Raw genomic sequence first — 10,846 nt, 5'->3', positions numbered from 1 at the left:
AAGGCAAAGTATTTTACAAACGTTTCTCGTGACCACTGACATGCGAAGTAGTTTATTTTCCCGATAAACCGATAGAAAGTGCGGTGTAACGCTTGAATGTTTTGATTGCTACAAGCTCCTTTCTTCAATTCTTTTTGTTATTCTCCATGACACGTAACGAAAAAATATAGGAACCTAGGTAGTAGCGAATAAGTTGAAAAATAACATTTATATGTATAGCAATTTTACAAGTCTAATTATGAAGGTCCTATGGCAAAACGTCAACAAATATTAAACTACGTGCTAAACATAGAGTTAAATTAATAAAATGGGATTTAGCACTGGACATTCCACGAAGTAGCTCTTCTTGTCTGTTGTTACAGGCCGAATTGTAATTTAGAATGTTGGTTTTTGTGTAGAGAAGAAAACCGGGTGACCGGAAAAAAACCCTCAGAGCAAGGGCTTAGAACTAACAACAAACACAACCACATGTAATGCCGGGTCCATGAATCGAACTCGGGCCACTATGGTGAGAGGCAAGCGCCATCCCTGCTCCCCTGCTGGAGTTGATTTACTGGTTCCGGAATGCTATGCCGAATTTTATCCTGCACAATTAGCCTTTGAATCCAGACTGCTCTGGCAACAGTCAGCGTGGTTCTACCACTGATTCAGTAAGTGACCTTCTCACCACATTAGCCTTTTTCGAACTTTATATTCACCTCAATAGTATTCCTCTCCATTTCCTTTGCTGTTTGGCGGCAAAACCCGTTTGGGGCTAACACGGGGAGTGCCCTTTCGAGAATGGGCGTGGTACTATTGGTAAATGCTGCTGGCACTAGAGGCGAGGTGTAGCCATCACTCATATGCATTCAGCACCCTTTCACGGTAATCACTGCCGTTTTTCTTTCATGCGAGTGCCTACCATGAAAACCGCCGTCGCGCAGGAAGCACATAAAGAGGAAGAAAGTACGTTGAATAAACACAGACTTTGCAAGGTTTGCTTTTCTTATTTTACTGTATTTTATCATAATACCCTTCATATGACGAGCCAAAACTTCCTTACATATAACCTTCCCTGAATAACGCAAATCTGTTCTGGCTTCTTTTCTATAATATTGCTTAGATTTTAGTTCACCGACGAGGATCATTGCCTTAATTAATTTTCATCCGCAGGTGAAATGAAATGAAATCTATTTACAATGGTCAGGTAGAATTATGGCGTTATATGTTTCACGCCTGACTTCTTTGATCCAGTCGTCAGCTTGGCGAAGAGACTTGCATGTGATATGGACTTTGTCTCCCATTTTCTTCATGATAGGCAGGTCAAATGATATCGCGTCCAGATCCCCTGGTTTGGAAACACACACAATGGCAAACACCTGCAAAATAACAGCCTCGTCATTTATTGCATCCCACAATGATAAATTTACTGCGGTGATTATGCGCTTATAAGCACATGCTGATACGCCAGCGGGAACCAGGCTTAAACGATCGCAAAGGAGCAGTTTATCGCAAATCATTTCACGTTTTACAGAAACAAAAATTTCCGAATTTTTTGTTTTGGGGAACATCAGTGTTAGGCAGAACAAGTTCGATCTGCCGTTGAAGGCGTTTTATGTGTTTGGATTGCAAGTTAACGGCCGGTTGGAAGTCTTAATCCGCCCTCTTACACTCCTTCCGCTCGACAAAATTAAAGCGTTGCAACAAAGGAACTCATAACCCTTCTTACTCATGCATCCGTGCAGTCATAGAGTGCACTTCTCCAGTTTTTCATAATTCACTCCCAAGCTACCTGTCAGACGAACTGGATGGTTACAGAAGCGCGCCATGTGAATTAACTACCCGCATGTTACCGATTGAGAGGTATTTTAATACAAAATGAAGGCTCGCTTAGAGACATTTTTGGATCGGATTGACAGGCTCAAATGTTTCGAGACGTCAGAAACAATCTTGATAAAAAACTATACAGATTTTCACTTGAGCAAATGATGCAGTTTTAATCTGATAAATAGTCGTAGATATCACTTCCCTATCTGCAAAACGAACAGACTGGACTTGAGAACAGTTTCCGTTACAGCAGTTGTATATGGACGATTTTATTTCGTAATTTCATTGGGTAATTTTTTGAATCCTTGTGAAGTTTTATTTAATTCAGCTTAGAGCGGTAATTCTGAAACTTCTATAAACTATCCATCTATCAATCTATCTATCTCGGACAGCTAGACAGATTAACACACCTTTCGTTGTGCCACCACTTTCCACAAGTCCAACACAGTTCCAGATTTCTTAGCATCCAGAGCAGCCTTTGCTTCTTCGCGCCAGATTCTGAAGAGGTCTTCCTGAGTCATACCTGAAGAAGAAACAAAATTTATGAAATTATAGTCCCAGGTCAAACTAAGGCTAAACAACAGAGTCCAGTCTCTCTTTAGGAAACAAAAAGCTTTCTAGCACATCGAGGAACTGGCCAGGTAAATATTGATTTAAAGAAGAAGTGATTGTTTAACCACAAAACGAACTGACAGTGACCATAATGAATTACAGTCGAAACTAGTTTAATGAGCTTCTTGCTTTTAAAGAAAAAAGAGAAGAAAACTGATTTGCCATATATTTGCCTGGACTCATATGAGTCGCTAGCGTGCCAACCGTACAAATAGTAGATTCAATAGGAAGGTACGGGGTGCTTCCGGACCTCTTCCCTTCTCCCCTCCCTTCACCATCAGGTCGGCGAAAGACCAAACGACATAGCAGGTGCCAGTTTATCAAGCTATCAATCAGAGTAACAGGACCAACCTAGCCGACATGTTCTTACCGTATACGAAGAATAGCGTAATCAAAATCTATACCTTGCATGCTTGAGTAGCGAAGGTGTTGCTTTGGGAGTGAAATAAAGTTAAAATCGCAAGTAAAAGAGATTTACCTTTTAAAAAGAGGATTGAGAGAGAAAAAAATCGATTTGCTCAGATGTTTCGTGACGTCAAAAGACTTCTTTTATATAAATATAATTCTGCCAACACCTTTACCTTCGTATTCCACAGTAAATGTGAGAAAATAATGCAGGCCAGTTCTTGGTACACATTCTACTAGACTAATATTGCTTTCTTCCCCAAGCCTGTCCCCAACAGTAGCAGCGAAATCTTCATATGCCCTAAGAGGGGTAAAAACGGTAGTAACGTGGATGCTGAAACCTTGCAACCATACGGCGGACTTAAAAAATGCATCTAGCTCTCCTGGGGCCTCCACACTGACGACTGGAAAGGACAAAAGAATTATTCGGAAAATAAATCAGCATGTGGAAGCGTGAAGCAAGTTCCAAAGAGGAAAATAAACTAAATAAACCTAAAAGAATCTCTTCATAGTGAGCTATAAAAATTCGCAGATATGATCTACAGTTGTACTTCTTTTGTCATCCTGAGTGTTCAGAAAAAAAGGAAGATCAAATTGTTCTTCAAATATCTTAAACATAAAAAAAGGAAAAAGTTGAAAATTGGAAAAAGGTTCAAATTCTTAAAATCCACATACGTTATTGCTTACCCCCAATCAGTCTTGGTTCTCCAGGAATCTGTAATCAAAGATTACGTCATATATAAGACTTAATTTATCCCTTGATGTCGTTATCCGCTGGTATTCTATTGAATCCGTAAATAATTCTTTGGATCGGAAAATATAACTTTAACACCAATATCCACCTTTCTTCATTGATTTAGAATGGTTCTTACAAACCTCCATTGGGAATTTCCTCAAACTTTTTAAAAAAAAGTTAAGTAAAGAAGGAAAATAACTTACAAAAATGTCTCAACTAGTGTCAACAGTCTTGTGTCACGCATTCCTTATTACCCATCCCGCCTTACTTTCACTACAACTTGCAAGCTTATCTCTCGTTTATCGGATTTTATAAAATTTGTTGAAAATGCAACTCTACTAGTTGTTACACTGGCATACATTCCGCGCTTGACTCGGAAAAGATCAGTTATTTTCGAGTAATACTCTGATCATGAATCATATAATTATTAATTCTTCATTGTTTTCGCTCGCCACGAATGCATCCCCAATGAAGCGGCCAACATGTAATGAAGATAATATCTCACAGTCATTCATTTAGGGAGCTTCTTTCACTGGGTCATAAAAAACAAAAAATATGGAAACAACAACCTGAAGAGAATTCAAGGGCTCAAAATTAAATTATCAAGTATCAGACCTTCCAGAAATGTTTGATGGCTCCTTTCTCACTCAATCTTGTTTGGAGGAAAGCATTATAGAAAGAGCTACATAATGAATCATAATCCAATCCAGGAAATTTCGCTGTGGAATCGAAGAAGTAAAGCAACGCCATAACTTCTGTTACTTTTGTTCTCCGTAGTACATGAGAGAACAACACTCCGTGGAAATCTAATTGTGTCTCGCGCGAAAGAGAGCGAGACTGGGTTAAGGATGATTTAGTTTAACTAATAGATTCATATTACAGGTGTTACAGGTGTTTCATGTTCCTCGCGAAACCAAACACCGCGTAACACAACGCGTGACGCTTTCATTAATAAATACATATGTGTCCGAGAATTAATCTTTCGTCTTTTTCGAAATGTAAGCTTGGGACGCCTCTGCTCAAACTCCTTAATTGCAAGCGCAACAACAGCCTCAAGAAACCTCACCCCAGCACCCCAGGGTTGTAAGATTGCATGTAAACGCGTTTTATTTTTCGACCACGGCTAGGCGGGTTACCTCGCATACCTGGGGTCCCCCACCTCCATGTAAACAGGTCCTTAGTTGACGCTGTAACTGTACCGTCTATAAGCTGTAATCAACGTACGTTGTCGATGAATAATTCTAACGCGTGACACGACCGGAAATGGACATGGAAAGTGTCGCAGCATGTTTCTGGATGAAATATCATGTTTGTAATTGACCCAAGCTCTTTTGTTTTCTTGAGCCTCAGACTAATTTTTTTTCGCAAATTACAGATTTCCATATTGCAAATCATCAGCATATTTCCTTTTCGCAAATCTGTAATTTGCGTAATACTGTTGGGAGAAATTAGATGTTTAAGGGTTAAATATGGTGACTTGAGTGATACTCAAGTAGTCGTTTCATGTGATTAACAAGATAAAATTGCAAAGCATATGTAAAAAAAACTGTCTGCAGGCAGACAACTAACAGTGTGAACTGTATATAATTCTGTGCCAGGTGAAATCAGCTTTTTAAGTAACTAATATCTGATTTAGTCCCAGGAATGATGGAAATCTACTTTAAGACATTAAGATGAAAGAGAAACTAAAGCCTAGCTAATAATACCGTAAACGTCCATGTATAAGCCGCACTTTTTTTCACAAAATTGAAGCCAAAAATCAAGGGTGCGGCTGTGTTGGACTTCTCAAAAACCTAACTAATATTCATAAAACTTCTAAGAATACTATCACAAATATTTCAGTGGTCTGCCAACAAGGAGAACCTAAGGCACAGCCAGATTAAAGATCACCATGCAGCCCTCCTGAGCTACCAAGATAAAAAGCAGTAAAGGTTTTCTGCATCTTTATTTTAACGAGCTAAAGTGATTAATAAAGCTACAATAGAGAAAAACTTCTACAACCAGCTTATTCAAATATCTTGTAGCGTAAAAGTTTGCAGCAGGAATGTCATTTTGCACAATGGCAATCTTTGTACTTGGTGGGAATTTACTTCACCAACATAGTTCAACATGAGAGATGTTTCTGCTCGGTGCTGATTTTTGCATTTACTTTTCAAGAAGCACCACATTAACATCCAACGAAACATAATATTCAGAACTTAATAACAATGTAAAATGAAGTTGGTTTTTGGCAATCAGTGACATTTCACCAAATCTGCAAACATTGCAACCACAAAATATTTGTTACACAGTGGTACATGTGAAAATCATTATTTCTTCAAGGCAAATCTGTAAGTTGCTGTCATCTCAGCAAATAAGTTGAAATGAGTAAAATAAAGGTACTTGACTATATTTTAACCCTTTAACTCCCAAGATCACATTAGTAATTCTCCTTACTATCTGCCAAATGATTTTCATCATGTTAGTTTGGAGAATTTGGTATTGAATCAATTAGTAATCATATAATTGATATTTTTCTTTATTCTCATCACTTGTCTGCATGATATTTTACAGATGTAGTAAGGAGAAATTCTTTCTTAGTCACTCACGGGAGTTATAGGGTTAAGGAGACACCGTGAGATCTATGACTTGAATTTGTGGATTACTTCCACCACAGTTTTCATCACCATTAGAAATCTTCTTGGTTACAATTTTTGGTGGTGTATCAAATGTCAGATCAATAAAAGTATTTTGTTGATTGGAGTCACTGTAACAGTCAACAGAAGACTTTTTGATTGGCAAGAATGATTCACTGCCCTCTTTGATTCTCCAGAAGCCTTCAGGAGTAAACTCCACACTCTTCATATCTTCAGGCACTGATTCTAAAATCCCCTGGATAAATCCATCTATTACCAACTCAGAAAGGGGTGTAAGGGTTTTGCAAATCTGAAAATAGAGAGCAAGCTGAAAATTAGCCCACTTAGCAGGCATACTCTCTGGAGAGTGAGCACTAATTATTCTGATCGAGTGATCAAGCCTCCATATTGGATTGGTGAGGCAAGTTGAATATCATTCATCTTCACCATCTAAAATTCTCAACGATAATTTAAAAATTTAAGAATATAAACTTAGGGAACTCTGATAATGTGGCCAGGGTTTTTAGGAGTAACACAATTGATTCTGTTGGTTGCCCCTCTAAATTGAAACTTGAATTTCAAAGATTGTGACCATATAATTCAAATCTGCTTTACTTAATGCATAAATTATGTTTAGCCAAGTGTTTCCACCCTGTGTAAAGTGATAATAATACTGACAGAGGCACTAATTGTAGTATGGCCACTTCAGAAGTTTTTGATGTTTCTGATGAATAAAAAAACAAAAAAATATTTTCCATGTTAATCACACTCTAACAATCATTTGCTTCACACTTGGCAAATATTGCCCAACAATCCTGTAACTATCTTAGGGATTATCAAACAATATTCATCTAACCTTGAGTGAGAAAATTCATAAATAATCTGTACCAAGCTGCAGGTAGTTCTATGTTAAGATCTACCTTCTTTCAAAATAATTTTCAAAATCAAAATAAAGCTGGCAAAAAATCAAATTCCACACCAACTTACTGGGCATTTCCACTTTTCAACTCGCTTTTCCCACATAAGCCGAAGATATGCTTCTCCATCAAAACAGCTCACATGTGTACAGTTCCTTCCACGCACTGGAGTTACCATTCGTGAGCGTGTAAGGGGGCATGTCAGTGAAATGTCAATTACATCTAGTTTTGCTTCAGTGTGAGAAACTAAGCTCTGTATTAACTGTGCTTTAGTTTCTGTTGCAGGGACAGTACTACAAGTCTTGAAGGTTTCCAATATCCCACTAAAACTAGAGAAAAAAAGAAAAATACTTTATATTGGTTTGTTAAAACAAACCACCATAATACCATGGAAATTCCGTTTTGATGGTAAACAAGTGTCAGGGGTGTAAAATAAGGATAGGACTGGACTTCAAGTAACTTTTGGAATAAAAGATGTTAATGTGGTGATAAGGTTAAATATGTGATGATAGAAAAATTTCCAAATGTAAACCTACATTAAGCATATTTCTGGCCAGTTCTACCATTCTTAACCATCTTTTCAAAGTGGTGTCTTTATAATAATAATAATAATAATAAATTATTAATTTCTAGTGCACATCTTTACATGACTATGATCAGATGCGCATTCCTAAAGTATATATTATATAAGAGAATTGAAGAAACTTAAGTATATATTATGTAAAAAGAGAAAATGCTAATAATATGCTAATAAAATCTCTATTAAGTATATGCAAGACTAAAAAGATAGGTCTTGAGATGAGTTTTAAAACTAGTAACCCATGTGATAAAAAACATTGGTAGAAGTCTGAAGACTACCATAGAAGTTATCTTAAATAGAAACCCCTGAGATGCATTTAAGTTTCTGTTCTTGGAGCTGGTTGTCTATGAAGGTAATTCCTTTTAGTAGGAACTAGTGGGATAAGTGATAGCTTGCTCTAAATTTTGCCCTCTTTTCCTACTGTCATCTTCAATTCTTTTATTTCTGTGGGTCAGTTTCTCCCCATGAGACAAAAACAAAGTTCTTACACAAAAAATTATCATAGGCTTTTTATACAAAGCATAATGAACTATACTTGCTTATGAATAAAGGGGGTAATTTTCTAAAGAAACTGGTGCTACGTTGGCGAGAGAGCATAACGAGGTAATTTGGTATTATCAACTGAATTGATAACATAAATTGGCCACCGTGAAGAGTTTTCAAACCTGACGTTCAAATTGTTGGCTCTCCTTCAGATCAAAGGGCTACGCTCAAAACGTCACCATGAAAACTCTTTACGAAAGCAAATTTACGTTATCAACTCAGTTAATAATACCAAATTACTTTGTTATACTAACTCATTGATAGGTTCTGCGTTTTGAAGTTCGCACATATTTTTGAATGGCTGCATGAGGAGTCGACAAACTTTTAGTCAAACTTCAGATAAGTTTTATTTTAAGCTCATAGTTGAGTGGTTTACGTAATAGTCTGGGAAAGTCCCGCCTGGACATGGCTGAATATAAATTTGTTCTGTAACGAACTATTAAATTTACCTCACTGGTTTCGGTTTTTGAGATGTCGGTACGGCTGCTAAATTAGAATGGTTAACCCCACGTTTCCCATTAGAACTGGTTTGTTGTGAATTCCCGGAATAAACAATGGGATTCTTTCGCAGACGACCCAGTAGCTCAAAGCAATTATCAAGCAATGTGTCCATTCCTTCATTAAACGAGTTCAAACTGGAAGCCAAGGTAACATGATCAGTGTGAACTGAAACGGAAGGCACATTGCTTGCCGATCCATTAAAGTATATGTGTGTGGAAGACCGAGGCTCCATTTCTGGATGAGGTATTCTGCGTCGGTGACGATGTCTTCGATGTCTTCGATCATGATTATGGGTTTCATTTGAACGATGTCTGTGCGAGGAAGACCTATGTGTTCGAGACTCCCGCTCATTCTCCCGTAGCCGTCGATCTCGCCGCTCGTTTGACATTTTACATATGCACTTTATAGCAGTAGTTTCCTCCAAAGTCAAATTGCTTTTCTTTTAAGCCTTGCAAAAGATATGACAGCAATTTGTTTTCTTTAAATTTACTCTTCCTCCCGCCTCGATCTCATGATGCAACCGTCTTCCGTCTACTAGTTCCCAGTCTTTAGCGACAAGACGGGTTCAACGATGTAATAATGCTATTATTTGCGTGGCTCTGCACTGAAATTAACCAGAAAGAAGCAGGAAAATCAGAGAGACTGGTCCGCAAACACATCGGTAGAATCTGTCCTCCTTACCCTCTCATACATGGGGGACAAGAGAATATAAACAGTTTATATTCTCTTGATGGGGAACCATTTCTCCAAAGTGCCAACAACTGTTCTACATGAATCCCGTTGTAGCTAGTTTAAACCTGAAAGGTACCACCTTGGCTTCACATTTTTATGGTTACAAGGGTCACTGTCCATACCGGAGAACGCGGCCTAGTTGGGAGTTCTTACTATTTTAAACCATTTGTGCGCTGTTACAAAGCGCCGCAAACATACGTTATACAACGCTGGACTGAAATCAATTTCACCATTACTTTACCAGTCGCACATCTTGATTTGTTATCCAGCATCATCCATCTTTGAACCATAAATCCCTAGCGAGTATTACTCTGTGTGGAAAGTCCTGAGAGATCTTGATTATGACTAGTAAAGCACGGGTTGATGAGTAGAATTAATTTGAACGCGATGACGACTTGAAATAATTCACAAACAACTCAGTGACACGCAAATTTAAAATTGCATGAAAGAAACCTGAAAATGAATAAGGCCTAAGACAGGAAATGTGCTATTTTAATGCTCCCTCCATTCAAATATCAACAATGGATGAGAATAAATTGCAGATGGCGCTTGAGTTGATTAAAGCACCCTTTTTTATTGTTTTGTGAAGACCTCAACAGATGACTTGCTATCAAATACAACTTTGTCTATGACAAAGAAAGCAAGTGACCATTTATTGTCCTTAAGAGGATTACCATTATTCAAAATAATTTATAATAGGAAGTGCGATGCAGCTTTGGCGTTCGCAATGGCTTCCTCCTCTATCAAATTGATTAAAGACACAAAGTACGCCTGGCTTAAAAATTTAATTTCTCTGTTAAACTTTCTAGTTTATCATGTGCAACCTCTTAGCTTCCCTGTGATTAAAATCATGTGGTGAATTAAAAATATTGATACAGATAATTTTTTAAGATTATTTCATGATAGAAATAAATGTTGTGAAGCACAATTTGAACGAGACATCAAGCAGCTTGGTTTAGTAAGTCTGTAGTTCGCTTTTACTGCAGCGATAATGCTAGTAGTACTTCCAATTTTAAGATGCCCTGAGGTATGAGAATCTTTCCTCCATCTGATGTAATTAAACAGAATACTGAAAGTAAAAGAAAAAGACAGATACACGGCATGAATCATTATTAAAACTGCGACTCTGTTATGTAGAAAAGAGAAATACGTGACTGACACACAAAAGCCTTAAGTAAATTTTAAAATATATCCAAGCTGAGTTAACATTACCATTTTATTGTATGGTCTCAGGGATTGATAACGACTCTGATAATTTTCCAATGGAAAAAAAAACGAAACAAGTCATCATGTTACTTCGTCGACTGTATGCCTTGAATATTTTTTTTGTTTTCAGCGACCGTAGAGTTGGTGTTTGTCATATAACAAACAAATAAAGCAAGCGAGCAATATTGCCATC

At 37.5% G+C, this 10,846-nt stretch overlaps 2 protein-coding genes across 2 annotated transcripts; both read right to left on the bottom strand.

Annotated features, from left to right (window-relative positions):
* Nucleotides 1-930: 930 nt before the first annotated feature.
* Nucleotides 931-4,368, bottom strand: LOC131792188 (uncharacterized). The gene is made up of 5 exons (XM_059109565.2): nucleotides 4,175-4,368; nucleotides 3,511-3,538; nucleotides 3,000-3,227; nucleotides 2,217-2,329; nucleotides 931-1,358 (listed from the first exon to the last, which is right to left on the bottom strand). The coding sequence occupies exons 1-5, from the start codon at nucleotides 4,307-4,309 to the stop codon at nucleotides 1,170-1,172; spliced, it is 693 nt and encodes a 230-aa protein (XP_058965548.2). The 5' UTR covers nucleotides 4,310-4,368; the 3' UTR covers nucleotides 931-1,169.
* A 1,326-nt stretch (nucleotides 4,369-5,694) lies between these two features.
* Nucleotides 5,695-9,478, bottom strand: LOC131792152 (uncharacterized). Its single transcript, XM_059109524.2, has 3 exons — nucleotides 8,664-9,478; nucleotides 7,162-7,420; nucleotides 5,695-6,484 (listed from the first exon to the last, which is right to left on the bottom strand). Exons 1-3 carry the CDS (start codon nucleotides 9,101-9,103, stop codon nucleotides 6,161-6,163), a joined length of 1,023 nt encoding a protein of 340 aa, XP_058965507.2. The 5' UTR covers nucleotides 9,104-9,478; the 3' UTR covers nucleotides 5,695-6,160.
* Between the last annotated feature and the right edge of the window lie 1,368 nt (nucleotides 9,479-10,846).

This window comes from Pocillopora verrucosa, chromosome 7, assembly GCF_036669915.1.
Source record: "Pocillopora verrucosa isolate sample1 chromosome 7, ASM3666991v2, whole genome shotgun sequence".
In the NCBI taxonomy this organism is placed as follows: domain Eukaryota; kingdom Metazoa; phylum Cnidaria; class Anthozoa; order Scleractinia; family Pocilloporidae; genus Pocillopora; species Pocillopora verrucosa.
The sequence above is the reverse complement of the archived record's forward strand: the minus strand, read 5'-3'. Positions and strand labels throughout refer to the sequence as shown.

Bases quoted from the DNA above. Each gene is read 5' to 3' on its own strand.
- LOC131792188 (XM_059109565.2), bottom strand. From the start codon at position 4,309: ATGGCGTTGCTTTACTTCTTCGATTCCACAGCGAAATTTCCTGGATTG. The intron at 3,539-4,174 runs GTCTGATACTTG...CTTTGATTACAG, and splicing joins CCATCAAACATTTCTGGAAG to ATTCCTGGAGAACCAAGACT. The intron at 2,330-2,999 runs GTAAAGGTGTTG...TTTCTTCTTCAG, and splicing joins ATTTACTGTGGAATACGAAG to GTATGACTCAGGAAGACCTC.
- LOC131792152 (XM_059109524.2), bottom strand. From the start codon at position 9,103: ATGTCAAACGAGCGGCGAGATCGACGGCTACGGGAGAATGAGCGGGAG. The intron at 7,421-8,663 runs GTAAATTTAATA...TTTTTTCTCTAG, and splicing joins CAAAAACCGAAACCAGTGAG to TTTTAGTGGGATATTGGAAA. The intron at 6,485-7,161 runs GTAAGTTGGTGT...CTCTATTTTCAG, and splicing joins TTGAAAAGTGGAAATGCCCA to ATTTGCAAAACCCTTACACC.